The 20620-nt window shown below is 39.0% G+C and overlaps 1 protein-coding gene across 1 annotated transcript in view; it reads left to right on the top strand.

Annotated features, from left to right (window-relative positions):
• LOC116893273 (alcohol sulfotransferase A-like) overlaps positions 1 to 19344 on the top strand; it is a 129448-nt gene extending 110104 nt beyond the window's left edge. Inside the window, 2 exon segments of the mRNA XM_032895120.1 lie at positions 6279 to 6447; positions 19160 to 19344. Of these exon segments, the coding sequence (XP_032751011.1) occupies positions 6279 to 6447; positions 19160 to 19344 (354 nt within the window).
• The last annotated feature ends 1276 nt before the right edge of the window (positions 19345 to 20620 follow it).

Genomic DNA, 20620 nt, shown 5'->3' on the forward strand with positions numbered 1-20620 from the left:
AAGCTGTGCTAAGAGGAAAACTCATAGCTCTGAGTGCCTGCAGAAAGAAACAGGAGAGAGCATATGTCACCAGCTTGACAGCACACCTAAAAGCTCTAGAACAAAAAGAAGCAAATACACCCAGGAGGAGTAGAATGCAGGAAAAATCAAACTCAGAGCTGAAATCAACCAAGTAGAAACAAAAAGGACCATACAAAGAATCAACAGAACCAAAAGCTGGTTCTTTGAGAAAATCAACAAGATAGATAAACCCGTAGCCAGACTAGCAAGGGGACACAGAGAGTGTGTCCAAATTACCAAATCAGATATGAAAAGGGAAACATAAGAAGAGAACCAGAGGAAATTCAAAAATTCATCAGATCCTACTACAAAAGCCTGTATTCAACAAAACTTAAAAATCTGGAGGAAATGTACAATTTCATAGAGAGATACCAAATACTGAAGTTAAATTAGGAACAGATAAATCATTTAAACAACCCATAACTCCTAATAAATTCGAAGCAGTTATTAAAAGTCTCCCAACCGAAAAGAGCCCAGGTCCAGATGGGTTCAGTGCAGAATTCTATCAGTCCTTCATAGAAGACATCATACCAATACTATCCAAACTATTCCACAGAAATGAAACAGATGGAGTGTTACAGAATTCCTTCAATGAAGCTACAATTACTCTTATACCTAAACCACACAAAGACCCAACAAAGAAACAGAACTTCAGACCAATTTCCCTTATGATTATCAAGGCAAAAATACTCAATAAAATTCTTACAAACCGAACCCAAGAGCACATCAAACCATCATTCATCATGATCAAGTAGGCTTCCTCCCAGGTATGCAGGGATGGTTTAATATATAGAAAATCATCAACTTAATCTACTATATAAAGAAACTGAAAGAAAAAAAATCACATGATCGTTTGATTAGATGGTGAGAAATCATTTGACAAAATTCAGCACCCCTTCATGATAAAAGTCCTGGAAAGAACAGGAATTCAAGGCCCATATGTAAACATAGTAAATGTCATATACAGCAAACCAGCAGGTAATATTAAACTAAATGTTGAGAAACTTGAAGCAATACCACAAAAATAAGGGACTAGACAAGGCTGCCCACTCTCTCTCTACTTATTCAATATAGTTCTTGAAGTCCTAGCCAGAGCAGTCAGACAGCGAAAGGAAATCAAATGAATACAGATTAGAAAGGAAGAAGTCAAAATATCACTATTTGCAGATGATATGATAGTATATTTAAGTGATCCTAAAAGTTTCAGGCGATACCTACTAAACCTGATAAACACCTTCAGCAAAGTGTCTGGGTATAAAACTAACTAAATCAGTAGCCTTCCTCTACACAAAGGAGAAAGAAGCTGAGAAAGAAATAAGGGGAATGACACCCTTCATAGTAGTCCCAAATAACATACCTCAGTGTGACTGTACCCAAGCAAGTGAACGATCTGTATGATAAGAACTTCAAGCCTCTGAAGAAAGAAATTGAAGATCTCAGTAGATGGAAAGATCTCCCATGCTCATGCATTGGCAGGATTACTATAGTAAAAATGGCCATTTTACTGAAAATGATTTACAGATTCAATGCAATCCCCATCAAATTTCCAATCCAATTCTTCAGAGAGTTGGACAGAACAATGTGCAAATTCATCTGGAATAACAAAAGACCAAGGATAGCTAAAACTATCCTGAACAATAAAAGGACTTCCAGTGTAATCACCATCCCTGAACTCAACAAGTATTACAGAGCAATAATGATAAAAACTTTATGGTATTGGTACAGAGACAGACAGATAGACCAGTGGAATAGAATGGAAGACCCAGAAATCAAACCACACACCTATGGTCACTTGATTTTTGACAAAGGAGCCAAAACCATCCAACGGAAAAAACAAAGCATTTTCAGCAAATTTGCTGGTTCAAGTGGAGGTCAGCACGTAGAAGAATTCAGATCCATCCATTCTTATCACCCTGTACAAATCTTAAGTACAAGTGGATCAAGGATCTCCACATCAAACCAGATACACTCAAACCAATAAAAGAAAAAGTGGGGAAGAATATTGAACACATGCTCACTGGAGAAAATTTCCTGAACAAAACACCAATGGCTTATGCTCTAAGATCAAGAATGGGCAAATGGGATCTCATAAAATTACAAAGCTTCTGTAAGACAAAGGATACTTTTGTTAGAACAAAACAGCAACCAACAGATTGGGCAAAGATCTTTACCAATCCTACAACTCATAGTGGGTTTATATAAAAAATGTACAAAGAACTCATGAAACTACACTGCAGGGAGTCAAATAACCCTATTAAAATGTGGGGTTCAGCTAAACAAAAAATTCAGAGCTGAGGAATGCCGAATGACTGAGAAGCACCTAAAGAAATAGTCATTTGGGAAATGGAAATCAAAACAACCCAGAGATTCCACCTCACACTAGTGAGAATGGCTAAGATCAAAAACTCAGGTGACAGCAGATGCTGTCCAGGATGTGGAGAAAGAGGAACACTCCTCCATTGTTAGTGGGATTGCAGACTCTACAAACATTCTGGAAATCAGTCTGGAGGTTTCTCAGAAAATTGGACACGGCACTACCTGAAGACTCAGCTGTACTTCTCTTGAGCATATACCCAAAATGTGCTCCAACATATAACAAAGACACATGCTCCACTATGTTCATAGCAGCCTTATTTATAATAGCCGGAAGCTGGAAAGAACCCAGATGCCCTTCAACAGAGGAGTGGATACAGAAATTGTGGTACGTCTACACAATGGAATACTACTCAGCTATCAACCTCAATGACTTTATGAAATTCATAGGCAAATGGATGGAACTGGAAAATATCATCTTGAGTGAGGTAACCCAATCATAGAAAAACACACATGGCATGCACTCATTGATAAGTGGATATTAGCCCAAATGCTCGAATTACCCTAAATGCACAGAACACATGAAACTCAAGAAGGATGACAAAAATGCAGATTCTTCACTCCTTCTTTAAAACGGGAGCAAGAATGCCCTTGGGAGGGAATAGGGAGGCAAAATTTTGAACAGAGAATGAAGGACCGCCCATTCAGAACCTGTCCCACATGTGGCCCATACATATACAGTCACCAAACTCGATAAGGTGGATGAAGCAAAGAAGTGTAGGCTGACAGGACCAGATGTAGATCTCTCCTGAGAAACATAGCCATAATATGGCAAATACATAGGAGAATGCCAGCAGCAAACCACTGAACTGAGAATGGGACCCATGTTGAAAGATTCAGAGAAAGGATTGAAAGAGTTAAAGGCGCTTAAGACCACATATGAACAACAATGCTTTCCAACCAGAGATTCCAGGGACTCAGCTACTACCTAAAGATTATACATGGACTGACCATGGGCTCCAATTGCATAGGTAGCAATGAATAGCCTAGTAAGGGCACCAATGGAAGAGGAAGCCCTTGGTCTTGCCAAGGCTGGACCCCCAGTGAATGAAATTCTTTTCGAGAGAGCAGCAATGGGGGGAGGGTTGGTAGGGGAATTCCCAAGTAGATGGGGAGTGGGAGGGGCTAGGGGGATGTTGGCAGGGAAACCATGAATGGGAATAACATTTGAAATGTAAATAAGAAGTACCCCACTTAATAAAGATGGATAAAAAGTAAAAAAAAAAAAAAGCAAAAAAAAAAAAAAAGACCACTACCATATTTACAACGTGTTTGAAGAATTTTTGCTTGTGCCTCAGCTATGGTGAAAAATTCAGAACCAGCTATGTATTAATTGCTGGGCTCTAGTGGATATATATTGTCCTGGTTGTTATTGATTGTTTTTCACTGGCATTCAGGCATTATACTGGGTGGTGTTGTAAGTCAACTTGAAACAACGGAACCTCCGTTGAGGAAGTGCCTCCATGAGATCCAACTGTAAGGCATTTGTCAATTAGTGATCTAAGGGTTAAGGACCCTTGTGGGTGGTACCATCCCTGGGTTGGTAGTCTTGGTTTCTATAAGAAAGCAAGTTGAGCAAGCCAGTGGAAATAAGCCTGTAAGTAACACCCCTCAATGGCCTCTGACTTCCTTTGGTGATGAATTGTAAGCTGAATAATCCCTTTCCTCTCCAGTTTACTTCTTGTTCATGATGTTTCTGCAGGAATAGATACCCTGACTAAGACAGGCATTGTAGATTAGGAAGATAGTCAATCTAACTGCTGAGCTGGTTTAGTCTTTATTAGATGGGAATTTTGTTTACTGGTTTCTGTTTCACTCTGCTTATTAAGAGAATGAGGTAGATTTATATATCCTGTCGAAACTAAATTACAATACCAGATAAGATGTGTTTATGAGTCGTGGGACCTGAGACTTAGGAATGGATATGGACTGGACTCAATAGAGGGACTACAAAGAGGGATCAAAGCAAATCATTCCACCAGGATCTACTTAGTCAATCTTCTGTAAATGGGGTCAGAGAGTGAGGAGAGGCCACAGAAGGAGATTTCATAAAAGGTAGGGATGAGACTCACAGATTGGATTTGAAGAATGTAGGGGAATGAAGATATGAAGTTGTAACCTAATTGCTTCCCTTGTCCTGATGGGCTGTAGCTATCTCGGGAGGGCATTCTGAAGTTGGGGGCTGGGGCAAAGCAATACACCCACCAAAGTTTGCTGTTTTGCTGCCAAGATAAGTAGGTATCTGGGTGATTGGACTTGAGACATATTGGGAGATGTAAAGATTTATGTGAAGATAGCCTTCCTGTTTCCCTGGCCAGAGTGGTCCACTAGTTCCCAGAGAGTGCTGAATTTTGGGGCTGCACTAATGCAATGAGTAAAGGGAGCAATTTTAGAAGGGAATGGCCTTTGGATCCACTAGAGAAGGGAAGTGTTGCCACTTTTTTTTTGCTGCACAACTAATTATGAGACTTGTGCATGGGATCTAGAAGACCAGAGGGAAAGGTGAAGGACTGCTGTCAGCCTATCTGCTTTACTCAAAGGACTGAAGAAAATAATTATTGATAAAATTAAAGTGTAACCAAACAAAAACAAAACATGAAATTATCCCAAAATAGTTTGGCCTCTTAGTGTTCTCTCTCAGGAAACAGAAAATTTACATGTAAAAAAACTTTTCATTGCACTCTTTTTCCATATGTAGAATCTTTTACTTAGTCATCATGAAATTAAGTTTTCTCCAGGAAGGATCACTACCCAGCTGTCTGCTGCACACTAGTGCACATTTCCATTAGCCTTCTTTCTCACGATTTAATGTTCTTTTCAGTTATTGTCATGATTGTTTTTTTTTGTATGAAATAATAAGTGGAGCTGTGGTAAATATGTAAAAACAAGTTTTAAGCCAATAAAACTTCAGGGCTCCGTTCAAAGCACAATTTTGGATGTTCTTATATTTTGCCTTGTAATTACTATCTCTTACGATTAAACTAACTGTAGTAGTACACACATATTATGGAGAAAATTGGGGATGTGAGACAGAAAAATGTTAAATTTGATGCCCACCTGAACTGCAACCTGAGATACTTACTCAAAACAAAATCTCTGAATTACCCCAAGAAATTAATTTTGACAACATTTTATGAAATTGTTTTAAAGCTGTATTGTTTACACTTAGGCTAAGCAAACAGTATTATCTAGCCTAAACATTAAATTATGTTGAGGTCTTTGCATAGGTTCCTCCTCTTGCTTTTATCATTGTCTAACAGTATTTCTGTAAGGTTCAAAAACATCCCAGTTCATGTTAGGTATAGTTGTACATACTTTCAATGCCAGGACTTGAAAGGAAAAAGCCAGAAGAAGGATCACAGATCTTTGTGAGCTTGAGGTATACTGGTCTCCATAGCAACTTCTACTGCATAAGACAAAACTCCATATTGAGGTCCTGTGTTATAAAAATCTCAGTATACTTAGTGAGTGTATCAGCACAAGCATTTTATCATAGCACTATGGAGATGGAGGCACAGGTATCTGAAATCAATGTCATTATCCTTTACCAAGCAAATTTAAGTTTAACATTGGTTCCATGAGAACTTCTCTCTAATGTTTTCTCCTCCCTAAAAAGAAACTTCATACTGTCCTTTCTCAATATAAAGATATTGTGTGTGTGCTCTCTGCCTTTATTCCATTGCTTTTTCTTGCCTACACCCCATTCATGCTCTCTCGTTTATTGGTGCCCTTTCTTCACATCCTTTTACTCATTCCCCATTTACAGATTTCTTCTTTCATCTGTTATCTCAGAGCTCTTGGTTTATCACCTTCATTTCTGTTTCTTCTTCTTTCAGGATAAAAAGGGAACCAGAAAGGAGAAATGTGACTTCCTGGGGAAAACATTAGAGCCAGATGAACTGGATTTGGTCCTCAAATACAGTTCCTTCCAAATCATGAAAGAAAATAACATGTCCATTATAAGTCTCATCAAGAAATAATTGCATATTACTGGATTAAACCTCATGAGAAAAGGTAAAGATTTTGCCTAGCTTCAGAATATGTCACAAAACATTAAGGGATTGTAGTGCTGCCAATGAATCTCTAAGAAAGTGTTGGAAATGTACTGAGAATCACTGCTTAACACTGATAGTTTCTCACAAATATTATAAGAGAATATTTTTTGTGGAAAGACTGTGGCATCAGACATTCTGAAAAGTTGATTTATTCTGGGAGATGATCTTGGGATTGAAGATAGTCATGTCATTAACTTCAGTGAAAAAAATGGGAAAGTAGTCATGTTTACATTAGGTATTGTAAAGTTCCCTTTATCATAATCCTAAATTCTAAAATATAAAAATTCAATGGAGTAGACCAAATATATCTAAGATGATAACTACAGAACCACAAAAATTACATTAACACCTGGAAAAGGTGTTCAACAGTTCAATAGTGCTACCTTAGAGTAGGGCAGAGTAGATAAGAAAAGGACTAAGAAAATTCTCTATGGTTAAAATCTGATGTTATTATTTTATGTGTATAGTGCTCTGTGGGTGCAAGAAGAGGGCATGAAATTTCATTACAGATGGTTGTGAGCCCTCATCTGGTGCCTAGGCATTAAATTCAGGAACTCTAGAAGAGTAGTCTGTGCTTATAACAGGTGAACCTTCTGACTGGACCCTTCATAAAAATTAATGGAGGGAAACTTGAAGCAATCTCAATAAATTCAGGGAATACACAAGACTGCACAATCTATTCCTATCTTTTAAAAAAAGTACTCATGGTCCTAGCTAGAATAATAGGAAAACAAAAAGAGGTCAAAGTAGTATAAATTGGAAAGGAAGCAGTCAAAATATAACAATTTGCAGATGATATGATGGTATATTTTAGTGACAGCATAAATTCTACTACAGAATTCCAAACATGGTAAACAACTTCAACAAAAGGGCTCAATATAAGTTTCAGTCAAACAAATGAGTACCCTTCCTCTACTCAAAGGATAAATGGGCAGAAAAAGAAATTAGGACAATAACACCCTTTTCAATAGTCACAAATAATATAAAATACCTTGGTGTGACTGTAACCAATCAAATGAAAATCTGTATGACAAGAACATTAAGTCTACGAAAAAAGAAATTGATGATCTCAGAAGAAGGAAAGATCTGCCATGCTCATGGATTGGCAGAAATAATATAGTACAAATGGCTAACTTCACAAAAGAATCTACACATTCAAGGCAATCCCCATGAAAATTCCAGCTCAATTCTTCAAAGGCAAATCAATTTTCAAATTCATTTGGAATACCAAAACCAGGATAAGGAAAAATTCTCAACAATAAATGACCGTCTGGAGGAATCAACATACCTGAACTCAAACTCTACTACAGAGCAATCATGATAAAACTGAATTTTATTAGAACAAAGTCAGGCAGGTAGATAAATGGAGTAGAATTGAAGATGGAGAAATGAAGCCACACAATTATTGTTACTTTATCTTTGACAAGGAGCTAAAATCATCCAGTGGAAAAATGACAGAATTTTCAACAAACGGTGTTAGTTTAACTGGAGGTCAGCATATAGAAGAATTCAAATCAATCCATTTTTATCTCCTTTTATAAAGCTCAAGTCTTAGTTGGATGAAGGACCTCCACTTAAAATCAGATACACTGAAAATGATAGAAAAAGAAGTGAGGAAGACCCTCAAACACTTGGGCACAGGGAAAAATTTTCTGAACATTACACCAATAGCTTATGCTCTAAGATCAAGAATCAACAAATGTGACCTCATAAAATTGCAAATATTCTGTAAGGAAAAGAACTTGGTCAATAGGACAGAGAGGTAACTAATAAACTGGGAAAAGTTCTTTACCAATCCTACCCCTGTTGGAGGGCTAATATCCAATATGTACAAAGAACTCCAGAAGTTAGACTCTAGAGAATCAAATAACTCTATTAAAATGGAGTACAGGTCTAAACCAAGAATGCTTAACTGAAGAATTTGGAATGGCCTTGAAACACCTACAGAAATTTACAATATTCTTTGTCATCAGGGAAATGCAAATCAAAACAACCCTGAGATTCCTACACACACCAGTCAGGATGGCTAAGATCAAAATCTCAGGTCACAGTATATGCTGATGAGGATGTGGAGAAATAGGAACACTCCACCATTGCTGGTGGGAGTTCAAGTTGGTATAAACACTGTGGAAATCAATCTGGTGGTTCCTCAGAAAATTGGACATAGTACTACCTGGAGACATAGCTATACCACTCGTGGGCATATACCCAAAAGATGTTCCAATATATAACAAGAACACATTCTCCACTATGTTCATATCAGCCTTATTTATAATAGCCAGAAGCTAGAAAGAAACAAAATGTCCTTGAACAGAGGAGTGGCTACAGAAAATGTGGTACACTTACATATTGGAGTACTACTCAGCTTATTATAAACAATGGTTTCATGAAGTACTTAGGCAAATAAACCAGAAAAACCAAGATACAATTCACAGACCATATAAAACTAAAGAAGAAGGGTGACCTAACTGTGCCTTATCCAATCCTTCATAGAAGGGGGAACATAATGCTCGACAGGAAGAAATATGAAGTCAAATTGTGGAGCAGAGACTACACCACATGGGGATCCATCCCAATTACAATCATCAAACCTAGACATTATTGCAAATGCCAAGAAGTGCTCGCTGACAGGAGCCAGATATAGCTGTCTCCTGAGAGTCTCTGACAGAGCCTGATGAATAGAGGCAGATTTTTCCCAGCCAACCATTGGACTGAGAACAGGGTAGTCAATTAAGAGTCAGAGAAAGAACTGAAGGAGCAGAATGGGCTTGCCACTCCATAGGAAGAAGAACAATATCAACCATCCAGAACCGCCAGAGCTACGAGGTACTAAATCATCAACCAAAGAGTACACATGGAAAGACCCCTGAGTGCAGCCACTTATCTAACAGAGGAGGGCCTTTTTGTGCATCAATGGGAGAAGAGGCCCTTGGTCCTGTGAAGGCTCGAGGCCCTATTTTAGGGAATGTCAATGATGGGAGGCATAATTGGATTAGAGGTTGGAGAGGCATCTTCAAAGAGGCAGGAGTAGGGGGCAATAGATAGGGGGTTTCTGGAGTGATACCTGGGAAAGGGGATTTCATTTGAAATGTAAATAAAGAAAATATACAATAAAAAAGTCTGACAGTATTTCTCAACCTATGTTTGATTACTTTAGGTTCATGACACTTTTCTTTTTTTTTTTTTTTGAATCGTCTCTCCTGGAAGGGGAATTTCAACTCTCTCTATGGCTCTGCCAACACTCTCTGCTAGGAACAGATTGTGTCATTTCATAGCTGTGCAGATAAGGTATGACTTTGCCAGAATGAATCAGATATTTAGCCTTACCCAGACCTGATTAGGTAGTGATAGATGAGGTTAAACTCAGAGTAGAAGAAAATGAGTGTCAGATCAGATAATTAACAATGAATATGGACATGGTTATAAGCAAAGAAAGTAAAGAATTATGGATTTATGTTTTAGCCATAATTTAAATGCATCAGCATTTACCTTCATTCCTCCTCTGCTCCAGAGTGAGATTTGGATACTAGCAATATAAGGGTATCAGGAGTTTTCATAGATAAAATGAAATCAAATACTCACCAGTTTGTATTTAATCCGATACTCTTAGCAGCCTCATAATAGGAAATTTTGACTCAAATTTAAGCATGTCACCACTCACTACACGAAAATGGGTATCTATACACTAAAGATTAAGTCCTCTGTAAGAATACACTACTGTTGCCATATGACCTCATAGTCCTGCACTCCAGACTCAGTGGAGACATATTTCTCTGCACTAGAACTGAAGTTCTCACCTAAAAGAGATGATCTGTTCTTAGATTTCCTATAATGAAACAGAATTTGGCAGAGGTTAAACAGTATATGAACATAAAATTATGTTATTAAAACCCTAAAAAATAAAGAAGCTCTGCTAATATCAAAGGAATAAGGAAACTGACGAGCCAAAGCTTTAGCAGAGACACATCAGAGATGATGGAATATAATTTAAGACCAAAATCTATGAGGACAATTATTATTTCTGCTTTTCCAGGAAGTTTCTTCTTGGATGAGACCACACATGGATTTAATATCTTCCAAATATACATACTATTTGTCATATAGGGTAGATGGTAGGAACAGTACATACGTATGTACATACATACATACATACATACATACATATATACATACATACATAAATTCATACATGCATGCATGCATGCATAAAATCAGTAATTATAATGTTCTGTCAAATTACTTGATCGAACTTCATAAATCTTGTGTATTTTAATTATCATAGTAATTATATGTGGCATATTTTTTTGCATTTGAAAACAACTAATATTTTGGGGTATTATCTTTCTTATACTAGTGTGATGCATATTTAGTAAGCCATGTACCTCTGGAAACCAGGTCACTAATTGGGGATACCGAATTAATTACCAACCTGCTTCCCTACCTTATTATAGAGGAAAATGAAACGGATATGACTGGAAACAATTTTGAAAAGAAAAAGTATGTAAACATAATACTTGTCTTCTCAATTCCTATATCAGATTTGTGGCATTTTTGAATCATCCAAATATGAGCAAATCAAATATTAATTCTAAACCCAATTTCACTATTTAACATTAGATAACCTAATTTCCTAAATCATCAATCATTAAAGTGCTGTACTAAGCATTAGACTTGTCTTAGTTTGAAAGAATTCACTGACCAATTTTCCCATATCCTTTAATTATTCTTCTTGAGACACAAGTAAAATATCTTTTATTGCATCTGGAGAGCTACTTTGTCAGCTTCAATCAGTAGACTCAATCATTCAAGTTGATGAGATGAATCTGGTTTTAACCTCCAAACAATAATTTTCACATACAATTGTAGTCATTGTAATTCCACAATTATGCACTGCAGGAAATGTAGACTAGAGATATGTTCACTATCATTGAACCCCTGTTTGGTTGACAAGACTTCTGTAAAGGCAATGCCACAATTGGGACATGTGTAGGAAGTACCTTCTGACAAACCTCAAAAGTCCCAGTCCTCATTACTTCACAGTGTATGTTTACTCTACAAAGTACTTGGGCCATTAATCATTTTCACTGGTATCTTCAGAAGACATTAATCAGAGATGCAAAGGGAAGATGACTTATAAAGGGAGTAAGAAGCCTGCCATGTGCAGGCCAAAAAGAAAAGCCGACGGTGATCAGAACAAAACACCATGTTGTGAGACGTGCAGCTTCCAGAACTATGAGGAAGTTCCTTTTCAACAAGAATTAAACTACCATATGTTTGGCTTATACTGCCATCTGAAGCACACAAGTTTGGGGATATTTTTATAAAAAATGAATGAAAATAAATGTACAGAATTTCGACATAGGTGGACTTAGAAATCCATGTGTGTACCTCCAAAAATGTGGTTTTCTCAGATGGACTCTTTTATTCTATTATGAAACCAAATCGAATTTGTTGAGATTCCATTGGGACGGGTTGGGGATTTAGCTCAGTGGTAGAGCACTTGCCTAGGAAGCGCAAGGCCCTGGGTTCAGTCCCCAGCTCTGAAAAAAAAAAAAGAGGTTCCATTGGGAGTGATGCCCTTGAAACCCTCCATTACTGATGTTAGTATAAGTAGGACTGGGTTCATGGAAAATCCCGAGCCAGTTACAGAAGACTAATACAAATCTGGTGGTCAGGATGGACAACGATATAATAAAGTTCTGAACTTGCTGAGAAATACATCTGACGTCAAGGTACCCAATGTGATGACCTGTAACCTTTCTGAAAAACCAACATCCTGTTGACATCAGCTGACCACACGAATATTGTGTCCTTGGCCTGCGTAAATGTTTTCCACTTGTCCCCTCTCTCTGTTACCCCTGTTATGGTATAAATTCAGCCTTGGGAAAAAATAAAATTGTTGTCTTGATCAGACTCTTGTATTGGCATCCTTCTTCATGTTTGTTGTCGTGCATTCTCTTCCAGGTACCCTCAGCATTGTCGCTGACAATGGCGCCTAATGTGGGGCTGTTTGGAGGTCTCCTGGAGAAGAATGCCATCCCCTGTGAATAGACAGGCCTGTCTTCCTTCTTTGTCAGAGCCTTTGCTTCCCCGCGGAGCCTTTGCTGCCCTGCTTCTGGCAACTATGGACTGCCCGACCTTGAATCAGAGGCTTGGTGTGTGTTTCTCCCCAGACGATGCAGATCTCAGTGGTGAGTGATGGGGCATGCATTCTACAGTCACCTTTTGTGACCAGACTCAGAGAGTCACTCAGGACATGAAGAATAGGGTTAAGAAAAAAGATTTAAAGAAATTCTTATGCTTTGTAGGAAACATTTGTCCATAGTTCCCCCAGGAGGGAACAATTGATACAAAAAGATAGTCCAGAGTTAGTGATTATTTTATGGGCCAGCTAACCCTGCTGCTGAAGTCTGCCCTCTGTAATGAATAAAAGTTGTGTGCTTTTTGGGTTTGAGGTTGCCTCTCCCTGTGTGAATGAGCAACTCCACCTATGTGGGTTAAAAATCCGTATACCCTCATGCTATTGCAGCCATCACTTTGTCAATCTGTGCTCTGTGGGTTGCCCTCCTGAGGTAAGGGCATTATGGGGACTTACAACATTTTGGTGCATTGGTTGGGAACTGCACTCTCCCCAAACCACAATTGGTGAGGAGATTGGAGGTAAGCTCGAGCAAATCTGTGTTTTGTGTTCTGTGTTACTTTCTGTTTTGTCTTTGTGTCATGTTGTCTTGTCTTTGTTTCATGTTGTCTTGCATTGTTCGTGTCTGCTGTCTGAAAGGTTTGAGTCCCTTCAGAGGGGGGTTTGAGTTCCCCCTGGAGAGGAGTTAGAGTCCCCTCAGTGGCTGCTGTGGGTCCCGTGAAGGGCTTACGGCTGTGACAGGCAAACATGCTAGTTGTCACAGGCCACAGGCCCTAGAGGATGCTCTAGGAGGAGAAAGAAATCTAGAGGATGCTCTAGAATCCCGTTGGGATGTGCGATCAGGTGGTCTGCCTCATCCCAGAAGCTGCAGTTTGGGCCAGGTACTGAAGGTATCAGGCATCTGTGGAAATAGCTTATAGGATGCCTTGTCTTGGTCTTATTTGTCTAATTTGTTTTCTGTGGTATTGTCATGTCTTTTTGGCTTTTGTTTCATTTTTGTTCTTGGACTGATGATAGTGTTTGAAATCATGGACTGAAAACTGTGTTTGAAATCATGGAACTGCCTGTTTTGTTTGTCAAAGAGTTTTACTTGGTCCTCTTGGTGCTTAACTTGGAAATAATTTGCTTGAGAGAAATTGTTTTCTGCCATGGAGTTTTGTCTTTCTCTGTTGAGCCTCCTCCCCAAGGAGAGATGCCCCTCCATTTGCTCCCCTTGTCCAGTCTAGCTGCTGTTAACAGTTCATCACAAATGTGTATGAAGGACTCCAGGTTAGCAAGTGACCCTGTCTGAAGCAGACATTAATAAGAACCTGGAAGCTTTGCCTTGGATCCTGAAGAAAGGATCTCCCTGTTGCTTAGGCATTCACAGCTTCTAAAGAAGAGATAGCACAGAGTAGGGAAGTGTGGATCTAAGGGTGGCAGGTTCATGGGCTGGTAGCAAGCAAGTGGAAGCTGCATGTGGGCAGTGGTGCAGCTCAGGCCAAGTCAGCATAACAGGAGTTTCAAGGTGATGAGGCTGGCTGGGGCTGACACTTTGATAGCAAAAAGATAGTGGAGAGTTAGTGATTATTTTAAAGACTATTATGAGACTTTTGGCCCTGAAAAAAATTCCAGTCGTTGCCTTCAGTGGCCAGACCTTAAACACTTGCTCACAGAAGGAGTGAGTTCATTACAAGAAGTTCGTTAAGGGAGCCTGCCTTATCTGTTGGCCCTATTCCAAGAGAAAAGTTGATCTCCAGCATTAAGTCACCTTCCCCATTAGTCACCATTGACAGAGAGATTGCCTCTGATCCTATCCACCCAGCAGTCAGTTCCTACCCCTGTGGTCAAAATACCCCAAGATGGGGGGCAGGGGAGCCCCTAAAGTAGTTTCAGAAAGAGTCACGAGGAACTTTGTTTTGCCAGACAGAACAGGCTTTACTCTAGGATGATAAGAGGAGAAAGTCTTGGCACCAACTCTTCAGCTTACTCCAACTGGAGGCTGTGGCAAAGGTCAGGATCAATGTTTTCTTTTCCATGGGCCTTTAACCCAGTGAGACAGCTTGGTGAAGGGCTGCTACTGCAGTCCTGGAACTCCGAGGTATAGGGAGGGCTGTAGTTCTATTAAAGGTTAGTACTCCAGTGTTAGCAATCTCTTTATTGGATGTAAGATGCAGGAAGCCCAGTTCAACTTTGACTCCTGCCTCAGGAATGGCAGTAGAAAAAGTCCTAAAAGTCCCAGGTGAACCGATTACAATTCTTTTGTCATCCACTTGGCATCTAGCACCCAGGCCCTAACCATCTCTCCATCATTTTGTTATTAGTTCTTACTGGAAGCCTAGTGTCCTTTAGAGACTGCGTCTCTTGAGAGGCAGAACCACCAAGCTGACACTGAAGGTAGGTACTCCTTAAGGGAGAATCTAAGTCCAGAGAGACAGCCAGTAATAGACGCCAGCTGCCCCTCTGTTCACCTTTCTGTTTCACAGGCACAAAGCTTGCGATTATTTTTGCACTGGCATTTTCATCCCAAGAAAGCTTCCTCATTTAGCTGTGTGACTGAATGCTATTTGTCACCTGATCTGGTTGTTCCACCCGCTCTCAATGGGCCACTCCCTAGCTTTTTTTCCTGGCCTTTTTCCCCTGTTCTTAAGAATTTTATCGCCTAATATGTTGCATTGTTTGAGTTATAATACCTCCTGTCCTGCTAATGTACATGTCCCAGATTCCCATTGTAAAGGTTCTAATTCTATAACAAGGGTATGGTGCATCCCCCTAAATATTAAATTTACCCCCATGGGCCGAAACCAGGATTGAACATGTGGATATATTTAGTGCCTTAGATTGTTTCAATCAGGTGCTGATACAGGGATTATATTTACCATAAAATTGTTAAAAGAGCCTGTGTATTCCTACCCCACCCCCACTTTTGGGCCCTGACCCCAAGAAGAAGCCAATGGAGGCACTGAACATGGCGCAGGGCACACGCGACTTCATCTACAGCCTGCACTTCACTGAGAGGAGCTGCTTGCTCAAAGAACTGCACTACTTCAAGTCCATTGCCATCACACAAGAAGAATTGGAAGCTCTACCACCCACTCCAGGACAGCTGAGATATGTATTCTTCTACAATGTGATACCTTCTGTAGGGTTTGCTTTTTGGATAATGCAATTATGATTGTTGCAGGAACCCAAATTGAATTGTCTATTTGATTTATTTTGAAAATTTCAACAATGTCAATCAACATGTTATTTTCCTTCTATGTATCAACATATTATTTATTTTCCAGTTTTTGATACTGTCCTGTACTGAGTTGGAGTTTGCTTATTTCTGACATAACATGCATGGGATACCTATTTATGTCTTTATTTTTTCCTGATGGTTATAAATCAATGCTGAGGTTTCTCCAAATTATTTAAGATGTTTAATATTAGTTAAAATTGTAATACTTTTCCTGGTGGCATCCCTTCTGTGATATTTCATGGTAAACATTTACAATCATATAAATTCATTCATTTTTTAAACTTCCACATCTATCCAAAATGGAGCAGTGTTTTAAATATATCTGACTATTTTAATTTTGACCAACACTGTCTTTAAGGGTCAGAAGTTAATCAGAAAGAACAATTGTGTGGATCCCTCTTTTACATAAACCATACATGCTAACAAGTGTACTTATTTCAGATTGGCTTTTTACCTTTAATTTCCCAACTTTGAGCAATCACAGTGAATTCTGCTTTGTGAGAGAAAGGCAGTGCTTGGATACTTCCTGTGTCTTAGAATATGGTTAAAGAAAGCATGAAACAGGTCAGAAAAGTCTTAGAAAAGAGAAAATGAGAAAGAGAAAAAGCTGAGAGCTGATATCAAAATTGGTTCTCCACTTCCCTTGATTGTCCAATCTTCTTGCCTCTCTGTTGGTCCCCTAGTAGGCTTTCTTTTTGCTTATATCTTTTTGGCCCCTTGGGCATTTTAATCATTTAATCAGCTTTATTAAATAACAGGTAGGTAATATGGCAGCAAAACCTGTTCAAGTATATTATCATAGGCTAGCTATGGAGGATACCTTTGGTGAGGGCCAAGCTTACCTACACATCTCCTCCCAGCCCAGGCAAGGACATTTTTATCCTTAAGCCAAATGAGGCCAACATTCTTTTCTGCCTGCTCTCCTGCTGTTTTTGCTGAAACATCAACAAATTGTCACCCCTGCGTGCTGAGCTGGACTGTAAATGATGGGTAAGAGAGTGATATATTCACAAATAAAGGGTCTAAGACAGGAGGGCTGCCATTAGCTGCTGCCTTATCCCATGACGGACCGTGGCCATGACATTCTCTTGGCCATGTGACAAATATCAATCCAACCTAAGACAGACACAGTTCCCGTGGGGCTCATTCCAGGACAGCAGGGCCATTTGGTCACCTTTTCATTTGATTATAAGGAAGGGGGAGATGTTGGGAGCAATGCCTTTGAAACCCTCCATTATTAATGTTATTGTTATGATTACAGTTAAGTATGACTGGGTTCATGGAAAATTCCCAGCCAGCTGCAGAAGACTAATACAAATCTGGTGGGCAGGATGAATAATGATATGATAAAGTTCTGACCTTGCTGAGAAATACATCTGACATCAAAATACCCAACGTGATGACCTGTAACCTTTCTGAAAAGCCAACATCCTGTTGACATCAGCTGACCACACGAATATTGTGTCCTTGACCTGCGTAAATGTTTTCCACTTGTCCCTTCTCTCTGTTACCCCTGTTATGGTATAAATTCAGCCTTGGGAAAAAATAAAATTGTTGTCTTGATCAGACTCTTGTCTTGGCATCCTTCTTCGTGTCTCTTATAGCCCATTCTCGTCCGGGTACCCTCAGCACTGTCGCTGACAAGATTTTTGTAGTTCATCATCTATCTGGTTTGGCTTATCAAGATCCAGAAATGCTGTAGAAAACAATAAGAATATGCTCTAATAATGAAGAACATAAGAAACCTGGAGTAGCAATGGATACTGATAGGGACCCATGTTATCAGAAGACATTTTATATTCATATTAGTTAATGGTGTATTATTTGAATATGCTGTATTAGTGATTTACCTTTTTATGAGTTTTTTATATGTTCTTTAATACAGCCCACAGGGGAATTAAAGTTCACTTATGTGATAATACAGGAAGTAACGTGATAAAGAAAGTATGACTCCTATTGTAAATTGTTTTGGATTCAATTCCACATCCATCACTATCACATTGGGTAACATCTCAAAGACTAATTTTTCTTCATCAACAAAGTTTGAACACTGCCTATACCTTTCTCACACATTCATGAATTCATTAAAAAATTCCACCCTGCGTATGTCCTATATGTCTGGCACTCTTTGTGAAATGAACAATTTAGTAATTTAAGAAACACTTGCTTTTCAAATATATTAGATGCATATTCTGCATGTATATTTAAAGCAGAAATGCATGGAACACATTGCAGTGCCACAGCTAGGAAACATAGCAAGGATGGGGGCTGCTGGGTTATAAATGGAAGGAAGATGGTACAAGAAGTTTAGTGTCATTAATAAGGAGCATGGTGTAATTATATAAAAGATATTTTGCCTCTGGGGTGAAGGAAGACACAACACAGCACAAGCAGATGGACAATTTCTAAGGCTAAACCTAAAGATATTCTGTAATGGAGTGGTGAAAACCAATGTGTGGTCAGAAGAGAAAGTGCTACAAATTATACAGATCCTCACGCATCACAAAACAACATATCTGAGTGAAACAGAGGTCTTGCAATCTTGTCAGCTGGGAGTGGCTAGGTTCCCTGTATCTTGTGGGAAAATCAAGACAGCTGAAATTCAGCTAATAACTGTATCTGCAGCACTCATGTGAACACACACACACACACATAACTAAATCTTTTTTAAGATATCAATTGAAAGTTGCTTGCATGCTTTGAAGAACTTCTATAAGTAAACACTAAAATGTAGACAACACAATTGAAGTCTGTTTGGATAATTGAGATGATAAACATGGTTTAGTTAGCTTAGTGATGGAACCAGATTTGATTGAAGTAGAATAATCTGGATAAATAAAAGATCAGGTCAGGCTTTTCTTTGTTCTCTTGTTTTTGTTCTTGCCTCCTGCTCCTGCTCTTCATTCCATTTCTCCTCTCTCTGACATGCTCATGGCTTGCTCTCTCTCTCTCTCTCTCTCTCTCTCTCTCTCTCTCTCTCTCTCTCTGCCCCTACTAGCCTCTTAACTCCCCTCCCCATGCCCTGAGTAAATTCTGTTCTATACTAACAAGAAAAAAAGATCAAGTCAGTGTTGCTGCTGTTAGATTGTCTGCCATGTAGGTTGAGTGAGAAAAAGTTAGGACATAATTTCCCAGAGGGAAAAGCCTGTATATATGATTTCAGAGATTAAATAGGTTTCTACAGAAAATGGTAGTTTGCTTTATTAACTGCCTGGTCTTTATCAAAGAAATGGTAAGATCATATGATGGGAGGAGCTAGAGCAGAGTTAGTCCATTATTAACCCACCTACGTGTGTGCTTCCCATTTTCCAGGCACAACTGGGGACTGGAAGAATCACTTCACAGTAGCCCAAGCTGAAGCCTTCAATAAAGTGTTCTGGGAGAAAATAGCCAGTTTCCCTCCAGGGATGTTCCCATGGGAATACATTTTCAAAAGTTTTAAATATTTTGTGAACACTAATGTTTATGTTTCTGTTGTTCTATACCTGATTAATTGAATGTAGTCATTGAATAAATCCTGTTGTGGAATTGTGAAAGTGATTTTTTAAGGACAGTGTTAATAATACTAGTAGTATCAACTGTGGTGGTGGTGGTGGTGGTGGTGGTGGTGGTGGTGGTGGTGGTGGTGGTGGTATGTGCATTTCTGTTTGTATTGCCTTCATAGGCCAGAAGAGTTCACTGGTACTAGGGACCTGCAGTTTCATGAAGCTGTAAACTTCCTTCTTTGGGTCCTAGAAACTGATCTCAGGTCCTCTGCCTAAGCAATACAGTACTACTAATATCTCTCCATTTTTGAGAGTCATCTCTTTAGCCTAGAATCATGGAGTCTTGAGTCATCAAATATTTGCTACTTTTATTAATGTTTTGTTGTATATTATCAGAAAATTCCAATTTACTTACTAGAATTTCAGCTTTAAAACATCTTTTCATACATAAGTTATTTATTTGGGGTTTTATTTACTGAGAATGGACACGACAAAAGTTTCTAAGCGTGATGTTATGGAAACTAAACAGGTATTACTTAGTATTTATGTGTTTATCTTACTTTGTACAAATACAACCTTAAATTTTGCTGAACAAACATGTATGTGTATACTTAGTTTATTTATTTATTTATTTATTTACTTATTTATTCACTTTACATGCTGGTTGCAGCCATCTCCTCTCCTCTTCATTCTACATGCATAACTTCCTCCCTCTGTCTTCTCTTCTCTTCTCTTCTCTTCTCTTCTCTTCTCTTCTCTTCTCTTCTCTTCTCTTCTCTTCTCTTCAAGGAATGGGGGCTCTACCATCCACCATCCCAGGGATGAACCCACCCTGGAAAATCAAATCACATCAGGACTAAATGCATCCTCTCCTACTAAGGCCAGAGAAAGCACTCCAACTATGGGAAAGCGATCCAAAGGCAGGCAAAAGAGTCCAAATCAGAGACATCCCCTGCTTCAATTGGTTTTCATGAGACTCATACAAAGACTAAGATTCATAACAGCTACATATGTATAGGGAGCCTAGGTCCAATCAGTGTATACTCTTTGGTTGGTGGTTCAGTCTCTGTGAGCCCACATAGGCCCAAGTTACTTACTTCCGTATGTGTTCTTCTGGTGATCTTGACAACTGCAGCTCCTTCAATCCTATACACAATTCTTCCATAAGATTCCCTGAGCTTCAGCTAATGTTTGTATATGGTTCTTTGTCTGTTTTCAGCAGCTGCTGGATAAAACCTCAAAGATGGCAGACATGGTAGGCTCTTGTTTTCAAGAATAGCAGAGTATC

The sequence above is a fragment of the Rattus rattus genome, chromosome 2 (genome assembly GCF_011064425.1).
Source record: "Rattus rattus isolate New Zealand chromosome 2, Rrattus_CSIRO_v1, whole genome shotgun sequence".
Lineage (NCBI taxonomy): Eukaryota > Metazoa > Chordata > Mammalia > Rodentia > Muridae > Rattus > Rattus rattus.